General features: G+C 45.3%; 1 protein-coding gene across 1 annotated transcript in view; it reads left to right on the top strand.

Annotated features, from left to right (window-relative positions):
- LOC120860936 (high affinity cAMP-specific and IBMX-insensitive 3',5'-cyclic phosphodiesterase 8B) overlaps window positions 1–19158 on the top strand; it is a 113126-nt gene that overhangs the window by 25457 nt on the left and 68511 nt on the right. Inside the window, exons 6-9 of the mRNA XM_040236645.1 lie at window positions 6741–6819; window positions 10984–11124; window positions 12565–12653; window positions 14933–14993. Of these exons, the coding sequence (XP_040092579.1) occupies window positions 6741–6819; window positions 10984–11124; window positions 12565–12653; window positions 14933–14993 (370 nt within the window). The remainder of the gene's footprint in view (window positions 1–6740; window positions 6820–10983; window positions 11125–12564; window positions 12654–14932; window positions 14994–19158) is intronic.

Here is a 19158-nt window from a genome sequence, read left to right as displayed (position 1 = left end):
ATGGGCATGAACCCCCAGAGACGGGCTCTTCTGTGGTTCACCCTGCTCAGGGAAGTCAACTATTTGGCGGCTAGAGAGCGCTAAGAAGTGTGGGGGTAAACAGTCCCTTTTGCAGTCTTAAACAATTGAGAATCTCAAAGCAGTGGGAGTTCTTTGATAAGGAAGAAAAATCCCTTGGTTTCTTTGTATCCATATATTTATTAGCAGCTGGGAACTTCATAGAATTTCTTAGGGAAACCACATTGCCTTTACTACAGCAATTTATGATTTTTAATTGTACTTTAATTGTTTTTATTCCTGGGGGTCTCTTCTGTTTTTATGGAGAGTGAAAAAGACTTTGTATTTTTATTTTAGATGTTTTCACAATAAATAGGATTAGGAAAAGAGAGATTTCATTGTGGTTTAATTCTTCAACAGTTATATGATCTACCACAAAAGTGAACTGCAGACGCCTTACTGCTTTTATCGGTAATTCCCTCATTTTATTTTAAATGACTGCCTGAGTTTTCCTAGGCAGCAGGAAGTATGACGGCACAGGTCAGAGGTCAGAAGGTACCTTGTCAAGGGGGAGTGGGGCGAAGGCAAGTCTGGCAATTTGAAATAAACATCCGCAGGCAGCACTGGAGCTAAAAAGGAAAGGGCTTTAGGTTATCGTGCTGATGAAATCTGCTCAGAGCCAGGGGACTGAGAACTTCTCAAGGACTCAGAGATTCAGAACTCGGCAAGGTTCTAAGCACCTAACACTGTGCAAGTCCCATAACTTCTCACCCATCAGTGGCTTGAGCTGGTTGGCAGAGTTGGGTTCATTGTAAAGGTCGTAGTGAAATGCCTTGGGTTCTTAGTCCAAATCTGCGTCATGCTGGTGAACGGACCTGGCCCAGCAGCTGCAGTCCCAGGAAGGTGGGTTTACTCAGAACCCTAACCCCCTCATCTTCTGCACCAGCTTCAGCTTGGCTGATAGGAAGCCTCCCTTCCCAGCCAGAAGCAACCTGCTTGGGAGGAGCCCCCTGCAGGGGGGAAGGGAGGCAAATTCTCTGCAAGAGAAGACAGGGGCGGAAGGACTAAGTGGTCAGGTCCTTCTGATGCTGTTTGGCTGGTTGTACCTCAACTATCTTCAGCTCCCTTCTTGTTTTTTGGAGAAGTAGTGGTGGGGTGTGTGGTTTGATTCTCTCTAGGCCTAGTGGATGGGAGAGACAGTGCCCTTTCATGGTCTCTCCAGCTCCTTAGGGTACTTCAGGACATCTAAACCATCTACCTGCACCCCAGGGGCTGACAGGCAACTCTGTGACTTGCTGTTGATAGGGGAAATGAGGCCCTGTGTTATACAATGCCAGAATAATTTTAGTCTAATTATATAATACTTTCCCCTGCAATTCCACCCCCAGCTGCAGCTAAATATGTGACATTACTAGCATTCAGCAAGGACATGCTGTACTGCATGGATAATACTGGGTGTTGAAGGCAAACACTTCTGTCCAGTCTTCGTGGATGGTGACCATATTTACTTAACCAAGAAAAAAGATCATGTAATCAAACGTAAGCTACCTAATCTAGAAATTCCATTATATGAGAATAACTTTCAAAGATAGAACAGAATCATACTTCTGTGTACATGTGGCAGATCGCTTTATTGAACAGAAGAATTCATGAAAGGGGAAATGGCTAGGGAGACAAGGAAGAACTGATGACCGTTTATCACTTACGTTCTTGTGCTTCTTTATCATGAAAAGAACTATGTTAACCAAAATATCAGTTTGGGAGTTTAAGCTGATAAATCGCTTCAGTCATGCCCGACCCTATGGACTGTGAGTTTACATGAATGAAGGATGAGCTATTGTTTCATCATTAGGCAATCTGATACCCATTATCTAAGGCTCACACCTGGATCAGTTTATTTTACTCCAAGTCTTAAGACAATAGCAGTCCTCCATTTTAGAAAGAATCAATTCCTGATGCGCAAACCTTGGTATTCTGTAGAACACTACACCTCTCATTACCAACGGATGTTTTTAGAGCACTTTATCCTCACGTGGGCTCTGCGTGACAGTCGTGTGTTACAGGAGTGGAAACCGAGCTGTGATGGCTTAAGGTAACCAGCCTGTGCTGCATTGCTGCCCAGGAGCGGTGCTGGCTGGTAACACGGCCATCACTCCCTCCCTGCCACTTCCACACTCCTGCTGGGATGTGAGTTTGTCTCCAGAACCTTCACGCTTCACGCCACCACCTTGCGCAATCCATCGTACCCTGGTTCTACAGCCTCGGTGTGTGTGTCTCAGAGGGGTGTGCATGTTTCGTTGGAGTAGATTCTAGAGTCCCTTTGTTAGGAACACAAGAGATCGTGTAACCCAACCACCCCAGCACAGCTGACGGAGGAAACACTGAGAGCCAGAGAGACTCTTGGCACGGTTGCAGGTGCCTGATATGTAGGTGCTAGTGATGGAGCAGAGTGCAGGCACCCTGGGTTAAGTCAGACGCACTCTGCACACCATTGTAGCACCGTGTTCCCTGTAGACTTTCCACCTGTTGTGTTGTTTCAGTAGCTCAGTCGTGTCAGACTCTTTGTGACCCCATGGACTGCAGCACGCCAGGCTTCCCTCTCCTTCACCATCTCCCAGAGTTTGCTCAAACCATGTCCATTGAATCGGTGATGCCACCCAACCATCTCATCCTCTGTTGTCCCCTTCTCCTCCTGCCCTCACTCTTTCCCAGCATCAGGGTCTTTTCCCATGAGTCAGCTCTTTGCATCAGGTGGCCGAAGAGCTTCAGCATCAGTCCTTTCAATGAACATTCAGGGTTGATTTCCTTTAGGACTGACTTGTTTGATCTCCTTGCAGTCCAAGGAACTCTCAAGAGTCTCCTCCAACATCACAGTTTGAAAGCATCAGTTCTTTATTTTTTTTTTAATTTTACTTTTACTTTATTTTACTTTACAATACTGTATTGGTTTTGCCATACATTGACATGAATCCACCACGGGTGTATACAAGCTCCTAATCCTGAATCCCCCTCCCACCTCCCACCCCATATCATCTCTCTGGATCATCCCCATGAGTTCTTTAGCACTCAGCCTTCTTTATGTTCCATCCATAGTCTCACATCCATACACGACTACTGGAATAATCATAGCTTTGATATACGGGCCTTTGCAGGCAAAGTAATGCCTCTGCTTTTTAATACACTGTCTAGGTTTATCATAGCTTTGTGATATTTACCTGCTTCACGTGGATCTTCATGGACAACTAAGATAATGAAGGGGAAATGGTTACATTACCAGCACTTCTTGGCTTTTCACAACAATATTCTGTTTCTCTGGAGCTTTTTCTAATTTTTCAACTTCTCAACCTGAAGACTACAAAACCACATTCGCATTGCTGTGTTATATGGCTCATAAAAACAGAAAAATTAAGCTAAATTTCTTCTATGTGAAGAATATTAATAATTAATGGAGGAAATTTAATTCTCAAACTCTAGGAACATGATTCAAAGTAATTACTTCATTTTGCTACAGGTTTATTTAAACAGAACCATCAGCCAAATTGATTTAAAGCCTAGATTTACACATGGCCGTCCCATACCATTCGTCGCCGGGGACAGTAATCTGCTGGTCCTGCCAGTATACTTTCACTTTAACTGTTGATAAAGATCTGCTTTGTTCCATGGGGCATGATACTCATCAGAGAGTATCACTCTCACTTTGTAGTGAACATCTGATAGATCCATTTTGGCAGCTGGAGCTAAGATCTTGTACGAAAGCAGCCTCTTGAATTGACAGAAACAGTCATACTCGGAGGGAGTTGTTTACATACTTAATTGAGCCACACAGGTACTTTAAGAAAATGCGTGGGTGCGAGGGGAATGTATCATCTGATCAGACGTGTTGGCGCTTCCTTATCCAGCTCCCAACGCTAAGGAACTGGCCCACATAGACTTGCCTTTCCGTGTGGGACTGCTGGAGACCGGGCTTGCTTCCCTGTGGTGCTGGGCTGGGGACTGGACCCAAAGCCCTGAGCACACTCGCGATGAGACTAGCTTGCTTCTTCCTGAGACGCGGTGCAGTAATGACTTTGGTACCAATTTTAAAGTCCTCCTTGATTCTTTTCCACATTTTAAATGATCATGTTTACAAATACAGCATTGCTAACAGGACAGTATACAGCTCATATTAGGTAGGCTGTAGCAACTTACTTTATTTTTGGCTTTAATTGGAGTACAGCTGCTGTACCGTATGTTACAATATGTGCTCTGTTTAGTTGCGCAGTCATGTCCAACTCTTTGTGAAGGCTCTGTCCATGGGATTCTCCAGGCTGTGTCCTCCTCCAGGGGATCCTCCCAACCCAGGGGTCAAACCCAGGTCTCCCACATTGCAGGCAGATTCTTTACCATCTGAGCCACCAGGGAAGCCCAAGAATACTGAAGTGGGTAGCCTCTCCTTTCTCCAGGGGATCTTCCTGACCCAGGAATCGGACTGGGGTCTCCTGCATTGCAGGTGGATTCTCTACCAACCGAGCTACCAGGGAAGCCCCTGTGTTACAATATAGTGATTCATAATTTTGAAAGGTTATGTTCCATTTATAGTTATAATAAAATATTATACTGTATATCCCGATAGCTTATTTTATACCTAATAATTTGTATTTCTTTCTCCCCTCTCTCCCAGTTTGTACTCTATATCTGTGAAATTGCTTTTTGTTATATTCACTGGTTTCTTGATTTTTTTAGATTCCACATATAAGTGATATCATATAGTATTTGTCTTTTTCTGACTTATCTTACTTAGCCTAATGCCCGCCAAGTACATCCATGTTGCTGCAAATGGCAAAATTTTGTTCTTTTTGTGGCTGAGTAATATTCCATTGTATGTCTACACCACATCTTTATCCATTCATCTGTCAATGGATACTTACGTTGCCTCCATATCTTGGTTATTGTGAATAATGCTGTTACGAATATTGGGGCATATGTATGTTTTTGAATTAGTGTGCTTGTTTTTTAAGGATGTATACCTGGGAGTGGAATTGCTGGGTCATATGATGGTTCTATATCATATGGTAGTTCTGTCTCCAGTTTTTTGAGAAATGTAGTTTGGAGCAATTTAAATAAGAAAACGCCTTACCCTATTGGGCATCTTAGTTGATTGGGGTTTATGTTCTCCTCCTCTCACCTCCATCATGATTACTTACTGTACCTACCCTCCCACACTGGTGTCTTCATCTCTGCAGTGACAGGAACACCACCCATCAGTGGACTGAAATCCTTCATTTTCCATGCAGGTTGCCTTGCTACTATTAAAAGCAGTTCTTGGTTTGATGTTCCAGATACACTCATGAGAAAGTATAGGTTAGGATTAACTTTTCTTCTCACCAACAGCCTTTGAAAGCTTTAGAGAACAAAGAATTATTCTGAGATCTTGCAAATAATATTAAGTACTATGTCTTGAAATCTTATATTGTCCCAAGTACTTTGAGACATAGGTCACATAAACTATCTATGTTGAGTCTTACAACAAAATTAAAGAATCTGCCAGCAATGTAGGAGACCCAAGTTCGATCCCTGGGTTCGGAAGATCCCCTGGAGGAGGGCATGGCAACCCACTCCAGTATTCTTGCCTAGAGAATTCCATGAACAGAGGAGCCCAGTGGGCTACAGTCCTTGGGGTCACAAAGAATCAGACATGACTGGTCAACTAACACCTCACTTCATTTTATGGATGAGGAAACTGGGACACAGCAAAGAGAAAATATTGCCCAGGGCCCCATAACTGGCAAGATACCGAACCAAGTTTCACCCAGTTTTTTTCTACTCTCTGCCTTGTAAACAGTTCAAAGTAAAATGGCAAAGTTAGATGCTTTATGAGAGAAAAAAGAATAATGTTTTAAGAGTTTATGAGAAGAAACATCTGTCTCGTAAATTAACATTTTTGTGGGGGTAATGTGTAAGAAAGCCTTCACTGGACTTGTTTTAACAGCCAGCATGAATAAGAAAGCTCTGGAAACTAGGCACATCCTTCCTGAGTTAGATGGTAAGTAGCTTATTGTATCTGGAGTTGCTCTAGGTTTTAAGGTAGCTAGAATGTTATGTGAGAAATTGAAATGATTTTAAATATTCCAGATATACAAGGAAGGTCATCAAGAATAGTGCCCACCTGGAGACCTGTAAAATGAACCAGGCAAGAGGAATTCTGCCCTCTTTGCCTTTCATCAGACAGTGGGTATAGTTGAAAGCAAAGTACCATAAAGGCTTCTTAACTAAGGTCATCAAAGTAAGAAAAGAAAAAAAAAAAGTTTCTGTGCCTGTTGCAAAAGGCCAGAATACCTCAGATCCAATATGGGTTTAATTAGGTTTTCCAAGCTGATGGGGACGGGACTTCTCCGTGACATTGCTGTGAATGGAACGGCAGAATGTCATTGACGTAGAACACAGGCGCCTCTGAGGCCGGCTTCTGCGTGTCTCTTTCCTTGTGTCAGTATGAAAGTTTCATCCAGCACGCACAGAGGTCATTCCATGACCCGTGACAAGTGGCTGGATAGTTTTCTTCTCTTTGTGTGATATACGTAGAAGTATCTGCTATTGTTTGTTTATTTCATTTGAAAGGCTAGGTTTCTTTTTTTTCCCCTCCAAAACAGAATATCAAAAGGTACTTGGTTTTAATGAATCTGAGGAACTGTCTACTTTGATAAGGTAACAGATGAAATGCTCATGGTTTTCTCGCAGGACTAACGTGAATCTTTTGCAACTTTCAGGGCCTGTAATTCAGTGTTTACAGCATTAGACCACTGTCACGAAGCCATAGAGATCACAAGCGACAACCATGTGATCCAGGTACGGGAGCACTTTTTATCTTTAGACATCAAAAGAGAGCCTTTCAAGTCTGAGCCACCCTTTTCTGAGCACTTTGCTGTAATTCTCACATTTCAGCACATTTTCTTTGGAGAAAGGAACATCAAAGTATGCAAAGAAAACTGATACTCTTCGGCTGAGAATTAGATACTCAGTGGGAATAAAAATTAGTTCAGATCAGAACCTGCGATTTCTCTGACAGAGATGGGGTAAATTCTTTAGACTTTGTGGAAAGACATTGTTTATACCAAAGTATGTCAGAACCGTAAATATTTATAAATGCCTTGGGAACAGAATATTATCAGTGGTCCTCATTGATTTGCCTACAGTTGGTATTCCAGTTATAAAGCATTCTTATATAATACACGGGCTTCCCAGGTGGCACTAGTGGTAAAGAATCCTCCTGCAATCCAGGATACTGGGGTTCGATCCCAGGGCTGGGAAGATCCCCTGGAGGGCATGGCCACCCACTCCAGTATTCTCATCTGGAGCATTCCATGGACAGAGGAGCCTGGTGGGCTACAGTCCATAGGGTCCCAAAGAGTCAGACACGACTCAAGTGACTTGGCATGTATGCTTAGATAATATTTAAAGTCATCTTCCTAAGAAAATGTGTTTGGCAGACAAACCTTTGTGGAAATAAAGTTGTCTTATTATTTTGGAAAGGTAGGAAATCCCATGGGCAGAGGAGTCTGGCAAGCTATAATAAATCCATGGGATCACAAAGAGTCAGACACTACAGAGCAACTAACACTACAAGGCATTTACACTTAGAAAATATTCTGCAGCGTAGACTCTGCACGGATGGGCACTGGCCTGCCGCCCTTGGTCTGCATCGTGGCACTGAGTGTGAGAGCCTCGCTGCCCTTGGTAGAGATAAAGACTGTGCCCAGCACAGCGCCCACGACAGCCTCTCATGTGCTTTCCTGTGAAACAGCCTGCTGCCCACACAGACACCCCACTCCCACCTGGGGTCGGTGGTAGCAGTCACCCACTGTGTGTGGGCCCGGTCACCCATACGCTCAGGAAGTTATCTCGTTTCCCTTCAGGAACCCCATGAAAGAGACATATAGTAACACAGATGGGGAAACCAAGGCCCAGGAAGGCCAAGGAATTCCTCCAAGGAAAACCCCGGTAATAAATACTAGAACCAAAACATCCACCCATGTCTTTTTGACTCCAGAGCCTTCCCACCTGGTTCCCTGTTTGGCTGTGTTTTTGGACTTTGTTTTGCTGGCTGTCCCATGACATGGGTCTAAAGGCTTCCTCATGATGCTGCCTGTCACTGGCCCACCTGCCCGTGGACCTGCCCTGACCTAGAGAAATCAGACATGTTTCTGTTATAGACCGAGCACAGACCCACTTCCACCTGGACTCAGTCAGTTCTGTTCATGAAACACATTTGTTTTGCACCTCCCTCTTTTTTTCTTTCTTTACAAGAGAAAAGCAGAAGTTTCTTCATATATACTTGCGTACCAAGGAGATATCCAGGGAAAGGGAGTGAACTCACACCTCTAGCTTTTACAGGGAAGCCAGGGTATGGTTTTACTGATGAGGAGAAGGGGCTTTCTGCTCTCTACCAGCTGTCGTGTTGCAGGCAGTCCTTTCACAGACGGACGAGTCCTTCCTTCTCCAGTTAGCTCCTGATGGTCAGGAAGCCTGCATCTCTGGGAGAGGTGATAGGCCGATGGTGTCACAAGCTATGAATCACTGGCAGCCTTTACCTGAAAGAGGAAGGAGCAGGGGCTGGGTACGGTGGGTGCCTGGTTAGGGGAATCCTTGTATTAAAAGGGAAACTGTACTGATTGCAGAGTTTCCCTTTAGGCACCCTCTCAGGCCCCTTCACAAGCCTGCCAGCATCCTAAACATAAAACTCAAGCACAAGGATGAAGTTGAAGAGAGGATATTAAATATAAGGGGGAAATTTAAAAGGCCTTTGTGCCATAGATTTTAAAAGGTGTCATCATGAGTGAGTTACATCATATATGTTCTTTTTCAGTACCAGAGTCCTTCTCGGGGCAGTTCCGCTTCTCAGGGCACGTGTCTCTTAGTGAGGTGGCAGAAGCACTTGACATTCGTAAATATTCTCTCTCTCCCTTTCCATCCATTGAAATGTTTGCTTCAAAACACTTAAGTGGTGCTTACCATGTGCCAGACGCAGTACTTAGCATTTTCCACATACTCGTTTATCTCTTAAAACAATTCTGTGAAGCAGGTACTACTGTCCGAGCCGTTTTACAGATGAGGAAACTGAGGTCCAGAGAGGATCAGTAAGCCGCCCGTGGTGCTAGTGATGGACCAGAGCCAGGGTGTGAACTTGAGTGCCTTGGCTCCACAGTCCATGTCCTGGAGTACCTGTTGCATTGTGAGGTCTCCTGGCACGAATGAAGGCCTATGACTTCTACCTGTATTTACAGCCTAGTAGCAAAAGCAGGGTAAACACATAGGGAAATATGAGCATTTGGCCAACAAATAAGGAGAACAATACGTTATCAAGTATTATCCATTCCTCAGCTATTTTACTGAACAGTCCTGAATATCCAAAGACAAATCTGAAGTAACTTTTGCCCTTGAGGATGTTCATGTCTAGTCTGGGAGAGAGAAAGAAAAGAATTTAGGTCCAGTGTAATAAGGCATCAGAAGCCTGCACAGGATAGGGTGGGAGTCTTCGGAGAGGCACAGGCTCCAGCTGGGTAGGAGCTTAAGGACAGCTTGCTGGGGGCGGGTGGAATTCAGAGTTGACATGACCAGGAGGGTGGGGAAGGGCCTCTAGGCAGAGAGCAGGTGGGCAGAGTCTCACAGGTTGGGAGACAAGCCCAGGCCATCTAGCTGCAGGCAGGGCTGGGCTGGGGGACTGTGAGCCTGACCTGATGAGCAGGGGTCCTGCTGCCCACCCAGGGAGGGCGGCGACCACCACAGGAAAGTGATAGAAGATCAGTGAAGACAGTGTCACTGCCCCTTCCTCTTCAGTGACCCCTGGAAGTCCCGAGAGCCACCTCCCAGCCCCTCCTCCCAGGGCAGACGGTGCCAGTAGAAGCCAGCTTCCCCAGGGAGCAGCTCCCCACGTGTCCCTGCATCCCTGTGTTCCCCGCTGCTGTCATCCCCGTGGAGGGCAAAAGTGATTCCATGTGCAAGACCGTTTCTGAAGCAGCACGTGGATGTTAGTTATGCCCAAAGAAACCCGTGGCCTAGATGCGGTGTGCTGACCTTCTCCCCACAGTCCTGTTGCTTGTCCCCTCCACTCAGCTGCTCATCTGGTGATTCTGTTCTTTGAGAAGAAATGGGAGGCTGTGGACAGGGCGCTGGGAGGCAGCCAAGGTGATAGCTCTAAATTCCAGGGCCCTGGACAGAATTTTGGAAAGAAGCTTCTGAGTCTGCCCATCCCAACATGTGCTCGGTGGGGACAATGCCTCAGGCCTGCGCTGTGCCCAGCTGCAAAAGGACTCCCTCCTGCCCAAGGTTTTTAACTGAATTTATGCTTCAGTTAGACCAGAAGTGGCCCCAAGGCATAGCATTGGTTAATAGACAGTGGCAATTATCTATTGATATTATCTAGACATGAGAGAGCCAATTGCTTCCTTGTAGAAATGTGACTGATAGAAGGCATGACCTGTTGAATGGAGTTCTAGTTAGTTTTTTTTTTAAGACTTTTTTCTGATGTGGACCATTTTCAAGTCTTTATTGGATTTGTCACAATATTGCTTCTGTTTCATGTTTTGGTTTTTTGGCTGTAAGGCATGTGGGATCGAACCCACATCCCCTGCATTGGAAGGTAAAGTCTTAACCACTGGGTCAACAGGGACATCCCTCTAGTTAATTTCTATGGGTTCTTTTTTTTCTGCGTTTTTCCTTATTTCATGGGCAGTGGGTGATGAATAAGGCCCATTGCAAGCTGGCACTAGTAGATAAAGGTTTCTTGCTGTTTTTACTGCTGAAGAATTTCTTCCAGTTTCCAGAGGGCCCAGGGTGCTGGGATGGCAAAGTAAGCGCATTACTGGTCAGGAGGGAGCCCACCCACTGGGGCCGGGGGACTCGTCTAGACCCGTATCAGAGAACGCTGGCCCAGGGCACGTTTTCTGTGCCCTGACAAGTGTTCTGTGGGCACACAGCATCCTGTCCTGACCCATACCCACTTCCCATTCACAGTATGTCAACCCAGCCTTCGAAAGGATGATGGGCTACCACAAAGGTGAACTGCTGGGGAAAGAACTCGCCGAGCTGCCCAAAAGCGACAAGAACCGGGCAGACCTTCTCGACACCATCAATACCTGCATCAAGAAGGGCAAGGTGAGTGAAACCAGACCCATCCACAGACCCCGCCCAACTAATATGTCATCTCTTTCACATGAGCTTGTTTAATAATATTACAGTTAAGTGAAAAATCTCTTTGTTTGTAAGATGAGTTAAAATCTGAGTTAATTTTGGATAGCAGGCAAGTCTGGTGCTTATCACTATGATGTAGAATCTGAAAATTTTGTACAAGGAAGTTTCTTCCTTCCTGTGATTATGTCTCACCTAGGATGGCTGGAAATTCATACCTATCTCCAAGCAGGGTTCCTCCCAGGGTTTAGTTTATCCAGTGTTTGAAGGACTAGGATTTAGTATCAGTATTTACATGTTTCATAGGCCCACTTTTCAAGCATTTTTTTCCTATTCTTTTTACTCATCACAGTTGAGTAGAGACATACAGCTCCCTCGTCCCTACCTCGGCATCTGTCCGGCAGCCTCCTCTGCATCCCAGCAGATGAAGGCAGTGGTGTGGATGCAGTGGGCATTTACCACAAGCCCTTCCTTCCAGACCGCGGCCCTTGGATCCGGAACTGCCTGGGCATTTTCTTGGAAGCACTCAGATGCTTTCTCTGATGTGAAGGAGTTCGATAGCTTTGCATTTATTTACTGGGGGACCATTTTATGGGAGTACAATAAGTTTAGGTTATAAATGATGGCCAGAATTAATAGAAGAATATTAGGGGAGAGAGACCAAAAAGGAAGCAAGAATACTGCTGGAAGAGTGCTGCCACCCCGGTGGCCCCGGCCTGCATACCAGGTGGCCTTCCCGCGTGAGTATTTGGGTGAGGAGAGGCGGCAGAGCATCTCACGTCCTGATTCAGCCACTTCCTCCCAGAAGCAGTGGAGGTGCCGCAGGCTCCCCCTGGAGGCCGCCAGGCTCTTCGTCCTGCCCAGTTCCCCGGGGTCTGGATGCGGGAGGAACCTCATACTCCCCTTTGCCTCATCCATGGAACCTACCAGGAGCCAGACTAAGCCCAGAGAAGGCTTGACTGGAGACCCCAGAGGATAGTAGCAGGGAAGTTGAGATAGATTTATAACCACGTTTTCTACATCCTCATGTGGGCAGATTAGTTCGCGTCACTGAGCCTCGGTCTGCAACTGAAGGGTGATGAATACCAGGCTCGCAGGTTGTCATAAAGACCTCAAGAGAGACCTTAAGGAACTCCCTGACCTGGTGCCACCACACCCATGGGGCTGAGAGCCCAGAGCCTGGCAGGGGCAGCCTGGCAGTGGCGGGGCTCGATCCTTGTGGGCCTTGTGCCCCGTGAGTCTAAGCCTTGTGTAGTCAGCACCACGGTGGGCGCAGCTGGAGAGCGGTGTCCTGTGGGGTGTAGGAAAAGCACGTGGGAATTTCACTGCTGAACGTGATGAGACCCTCTGTAGGAGCCGCTGAGTACCTGGACGGAGGGATCTTGAGAGCTCTCTTTGTCCGTGTAGGAGTGGCAAGGGGTCTACTACGCCAGACGGAAATCCGGTGACAGCATCCAGCAGCACGTGACGATCACGCCGGTGATCGGCCAAGGAGGGTGAGCGCCAACTCTTAGCCTCTGCTGCTTGAGGGGCCCCTGTGGGCATCGGGTTCGTATATGGGAAATGCACGTGGGTTAAACCCACCAATACAACAGGATTGGGTGTGTGCATAACGCATGCCGAGGCCGCCTCCACGCAGCCACTGAACAAATCACCCCTCTTCTCCTGCCTGTGGGCCTTCTGAAGCCTCAGCCCAACTGTCCACCTCCGCCTGGTTGTCTGTGGTTGTCCCCACGCCCCAAGGGGCCAATTTCTAGACCTTCCCTTGTCATCACTGCGGCTACAGAACTTCGAGGCTCCCTGCCTCAGCCCCGCCTGGGAGCTGAGCTCCTCTCCTTGGGGTACCGGCTCTGTGATGATTCTCTCCAGGCCTCGGGGCTCATTCACAAGGGGAGGGAGCATGAGGGTCATGCTTAGGAGAGAAAGGTGTCTGACTAGAAGCTGAGGCAGCTGATTCCATGTAACTTCAGCTTACCAGAGGAGCCTATTCATTTGCAGAGAAACAAAGAAAATATGCAATTTCTTTTCCTTCTCCCAGTTGTTTGGTGAGAAGGTTTATGGAGCCAAACAGGACCCCCTTAACAGTACCCCACCGAGGAGACTTTGTACAGGCGCCTAGAGTCAACCAACCAGCCTCTTAGTATAGGTGTACAAGGTACACACGCTGCTGAGTGACGTTTTGGACAAAGAGCAGTTACGGTGTGAATAACCAGGAAGGAGAGCCCTGTCCGTGACTTACTGTGTGTGTGTTAATCACTCAGTCGTGTCCGACTCTTCACAACCACATGGACTGAAGCCCACCAGACTCCTCTGTCCAAGGAACTCTCTAGACCAGAATACTGGAGTGGGTTGCCGTTTCCTCCTCCAGGGGATCCTCCTGACCCAGGGATGGACCCCAGGTTCCAGCATTGCGGGCAGCTTCTTTACCGTCTGAGCCACTGGGGAAGGTTGGAGAGCATTTTGTAGCCAGCAAAGTGTCCATAGGGTGCTTCCCCTCCGATTTCACTTATTGGGTAGTTTTGAAACTGTTCCTGCTCAGTTCAGAGGCCACTGTCCCATGTTTCCTGCCGCTCTGCTTCCCTCCAGGTGGCGGAGGCACCAGCAGGCCCTGAGCGGGGCTCACGAGCTTGCAGAGAAAGGCCCCCGAGGGCCCCCCCCCCGCCCCCGCAGGCCTCCGTGGGGCATTCCCAGCAGCAGTCAGAACTCAGGGCCACGCTGGCCATCGGTCATTGTTTGCGACTTCTTCCGGGGACTGTGTTTTCAACCTAAGAAACACTTGTGTGTTGTGTGTGACCAGAATTCTTAGCTTACAAAGCAGAGGAGACCATGTTACTGTTCGGTGATTTCTGCCAGGATGAGTTTTTCTGATCTTTCTGATTTTACGGGTAAGAACAAGAAGTTCTGTTGTCCAGAGGGAGTGTTATTTCCAGCCCCCACCACCAATATTTACCCCCAGTGAACTATCAGAAGAAAGTCTTATTAAGGGTAGGGACATTTTTACCTCTTCCTATTTACTGAAGCTCAATACAGAATAACCAGCATATTCGATTCTCTCTTCAGAGTCCTCCAGAGAAAACAGAATCAAAGAGAGAGAGAAACAGAGAAGAGGTTCCTTACTGTGAAACCTAACGTGGCCTGTGAAATTCTAGCTGCTCTCGAGAAAAGTCTGCCTGGAGCTGATCTTTGTATAGCGCTAAGGCACCTGCTGTCTTTTCCGTCTCCTTGTGGTGATGACCAAGACCACAGGCTGTCTTGGGATTCTGTCCATGACCTGAAAATAAGAGGACTTTTCTCTGCCCTGAAAAATGCCATCATGCACGATGACCGGGCTGTGAGAGAATGTGGAATCTTAAATATAAAAATAGCAACCACGGAGTTTGGTCAGTGTCCAGATGAGTCTTGGCCTTCTATATAAGCTATAAAAGTGTTCATGTCTGCAGAATTAAAACCCATTTTGTTTGGAGTAGCATTTCATCCTGTCACCAAGGCTGTCTAGGAGCCAGCCCTCAGGAGTCAGTTAGAAATGAAGTATCCATTAAGGGAGTGTTTCTGAGCCAGCTATGATTAAAAGGAGAGCCCAGTTTTTGAAGGCAGGTATAGATGGTGTGTATAAAATAAGATGCATCTTTTATCGATTGTGTTTTATTGGAATTTAAAACCTGCCCCAGAATGGACCCTGGAGTTTTACTTGAAGATTCTGTGGATGTTTTCATTTGCTGACTTGTTGAATTGTCTCATATCTGACTCACTAATCATGGATTATTTATGTTATTAGGAAAATCAGGCATTTCGTCTCCCTCAAGAAACTGTGTTGTACCACTGACAAAAACAAGCAGGTAAGGCGTTCAGTTTGCTCCACGTGCTTTGTCGGCGTGACCGTGCATCCGTTACCCTCTCACCACTGCTCTCTGTCTGTCTTTCTCTGTATCTACGGTAGTTGCCAATTTAGAGGCTTTGGGGCAAAATGACGCCCTTAGACAAATAGTAAAAGAAAAGACTCTCCAGCAAGCCTATGCACTTTATTAGTAATGCTACATAGGTTATGATTTAGCTTGTGACTGAACAGCGCAGGACCAATATATTTAATGAGATCATAAAATGTTTTTTCTTCCAAATAAAAGCTGCTCTAATTTTCTACCTTAATTTCTTATATGAAAAGTATAGATTTATTTGAGCATTTCACCCCTATGAATTCATGTCAAAACCAGAAATCATTTCCAATTAGTACTGCGATTTTCTTTAACCATTATGTCATGCAGAACAATCGGAGAAGGCACTGGCGCCCCACTCCAGTACTCTTGCCTGGAAAATCCCATGGACGGAGGAGCCTCAGTCCATGGGGTTTCGAAGAGTCGGACACGACTGAGCGACTTCACTTTCACTTTTCACTTTCATGCATTGGAGAAGGAAATGGCAACCCACTCCAGTGTTCTTGCCTGGAGAGTCCCAGGGATGGTGGAGCCTGGTGGGCTGCCGTCCATGGGGTTGCACAGAGTCGGACACGACTGATGCAACTTAGCAGCAGCAGCAGCATGCAGAGCAATATATTTGAGTGTTTTCTGAAGTAACAGAATTGTAATAAGTTGCCATATTTAGGAACTTTATTTAGGTAGTTTTATCATAGAGAACAGCAATGGTGTGTCATTTTTTCTTTTTGATTTATACTTTAGTACTGGATTGTGTGTATTTTCACTTTATGCGTTAAAGTTTATTGATTAAAAGCTATTCAACAAACATAATTACCAATGGTCTATTTTTTAATAAAAATCTATTTATTTAGATATACTAGATGTGCAATATTATGTAAATTTCAGTACAACATAGTGATTCACAATTTTTAAAAAGTTATAGTCCATTTATAGTTATTATAAAATATTGCCTATAATCCCTGTATATCCATTTAGCTTATTTATTTGATACCTGGTAGTTTATGCCTCTTAATTCCCTGCCCAGTTTTCCTCTCCTCCTTTCCTTTTTCCCACTGGTAACCACTAGTTCTCTATCCCTGAGTCTTTCTTTTTTGTTCATTCATTTTATTTTTTATATTCCACATATAAGTGATATCATACGGTCTTTCTCTGCCTTATTTCGCTTCACATAATACCCTCCAAGTGCATCCATGTTGTTGCAAATGGCAAGATTTCATTCTTTTTTATGGCTGAATACTATTCCACTGTGTGTGGGTGTGTGTGTGTGTGATCTATTTTTTAAAACCTTTCAAACATGGCCTTTGACCTAGATGAAGATTTTAATTGAAGGGACAGTGTCTGTCAAGGATATGAAGGGCTTCAGGGCATAATCCCTTTCGGGTAGCATGTCGGAGACCTGGGAGGTGACTGGGGTTAGGAAGAAGCCTGGCCAGGCAAGGAGGTAAACTAGAGAACTGCAGACTAAAGATTTCTGGGCTCTTCCCACTGAGAAGGTGGCTTCCAAGGACACAGGCTGAGTACAGTGAGCTTCCAGCTGGTATGTAAACCCTTGGAAGGTATCCATGCCCATGCTTCTTTAGAAACTAATGATTCAGTATTTGTATATATTGTGAAGTGATATATATAAGTAATTCTAGTTAACATCTATCACCATACATGGTTACAAGTTTATTCTTTTAATGAAAATGTGGAATACCAGCTCTTAGCAAATTTCAAATATGCAACGTGGCATTACTAACCGTAGCCCACGTTATACACCCCATCCTCAGGACTTACTTGTTATAACTGGAAGCTTGTACTTTTTGACCTCCTGCATCCCTTTCACCCACCCCACCCCCACCTCTGGCAACTACCAAACTATTGTCTGTATGAGTCTGAGTTTTTGTTTTAGACTCCAGGTATAAACGATAATATATTGTATCTGTCTTTCTCTACCTGACTTACTTCACTTACCATGGTGCCCTCAAGGTCTATCCGTGTTGTTTCAAATGGCAAGATTTCCTTCTTTCTTGTGGCTAAATAATATTTCATTGTGTGTGTAGAAACCACATTTTCTTTATCCATTCAGCCATCCATGGGCACTTGGGTTGTTTCCATGTCTTAGCTATTGTAAGTAACGCTGCAGTAAACATGGGCTGTATATATCTTTTAGAGCTAGTGATTTTATTTCCTTTGGATAAATACCCAGGAGTGGAATTTCTGGATCATATGGTAATCCCATTTTTAATTTTTTTAAGAACTCCTCTGCTGTTTCCTATACTGGCTGCACCAATTTACATTCTCACCAGCAGTGCACAAGGATTCCCTTTTCTTGACATCCTGGACAACTCTTGTTATTTGTTTTTTATTTACTTTTTGGTAATAGCCATCTTAATGAGTGTGAGTTTATATCTCATTATGGTTTTGATTTGTATTTCCCTGATAATTAATGATGTTGAAAACTTATTTGTGTACCTGGAAGTCTTCTTTAGAAAAATGTCTGTTTAAATCCTCCACGCATTTTAAAAATTGGATTGTTTGTTTGCTATTGCTATTGAGTTGTATGATTTCTTTATATTTTTTAGATGCTAACTCCCTTATCAGCTCTGTGATTTACAAATATTTTCTCCCATTTGGTATGATATCCTTTCATTTTCTTGATGACTTTGTGTAGTCCCAGTTAATTATTTTTGGGGTCTTTTTTTGCCCTTGCTTTTGCTGTCAAAAAAAATCACTGCCAAGACCAACGTCCAAGGAGCTTATCTCCTATGGTTTCTTCTAGGATTTTCATGATTTCTTATGTTCAAAACTGTAATCAATTTTGAGTAGATTTTTGTGTATGGTGTAAGATAGTGGTTCCGTTTCATTCTTTCCCATGTGGGTATTTAATTTCCAACATCATTTACTAAAGAGACTGTTCTTTCCTCTTTGTATGTTCTTGGCTTCTTTGTCATAAATTAATTGACCGTATAAATATGTGGGTTACATCTGGACTCTCTGTTGATCTGCATCAGTAGGTACATTGATCTGTGTGTCTGTTTTTATGCCAGTACCATACTGTCTTGACTACTATGACTTTGTAGCATAGTTTGGAATAACAAAGTGTGATACCTCCAGCTTTGTTCTTCTTTCTTAAGAATATTAGGAAAGCATTCCAGAATAGCAAAAGCAACCATGTACTTTTTGGAAAGATTTAGTTCACCATAAAAATGCCTCCATCAGCATAGTTTCATCTGGAATCAAGCGGTTTTCACTAAACACATTATTGACTGGGGGATTTTTGTAGAAACTGATATCTGTGGTGTTACTGCGTCTCCAGTCAGTTACGTGTTAATACCGTAAGTCTATGCAGAGAAGCAAGTCCTTGGAGACCTCTGAGGAAGGAGGGGAACTGACTTTCATAGGTAAAAAAAAAAAAAATTCAGCCTCCAAGTTTAGACATTGAAGGCAGAAGGATGCGGTCTACGTGAGAGGGGAGATGGGTGCAGGGAGAACCGTAGGACATCCTGGTGGCTTTTTGGAGACACACGAGTGACCCCAGGTGGGGCAAGCCAGCGCAGGGGCCGTACACCAGAGTGCAGGACACAGGCCCACTGGGCTCATTCACGCCTTTGCAGGAACGCGTCAAGTCAGCCCAGATCCAAAACCAGCGCAGCCTCTGCCGCTAGCCAGGCCCTGCTCCTTCTCCTTTGCCACTTTCTCCTTTAGTGAATGGGACCCTGTCTCCTGTTATCATTCTCCCTGCAGCTCCATGTACCCAAATTCTGCCAGACATCCACGGTCCAGCCCCAGAACATCAAGTTCCAGCTCCGACCTCAAGCCCCTGAAGTGCCTTCTTTGCTGTGCGTCACGCCCACCCTTATGATGCCACCCCTGTGCCTCCCTGCCCTCTTCTCTCCAGCAGGGTCCTTGGGCTGTGCTTGTCTTTGTGTGCCTGTGCTGCCTGGCCCTTAGTGGGTTCCTAAGCTGTCGGTGAGCTGGGATGGACTTGAGTGTCCGGGTCCTGGCTTCTTGCCACCTGTAAGCTCTTCTTGCCTCTCGGGGTGGAGGCGAGCCCTTCGCACAGGATTTAGGGATGCAGAAGAAGAGGGGC

This window comes from Oryx dammah, unplaced genomic scaffold (assembly GCF_014754425.2).
Source record: "Oryx dammah isolate SB20612 unplaced genomic scaffold, SCBI_Odam_1.1 HiC_scaffold_11210, whole genome shotgun sequence".
Lineage (NCBI taxonomy): Eukaryota > Metazoa > Chordata > Mammalia > Artiodactyla > Bovidae > Oryx > Oryx dammah.
The sequence above is the reverse complement of the archived record's forward strand: the minus strand, read 5'-3'. Positions and strand labels throughout refer to the sequence as shown.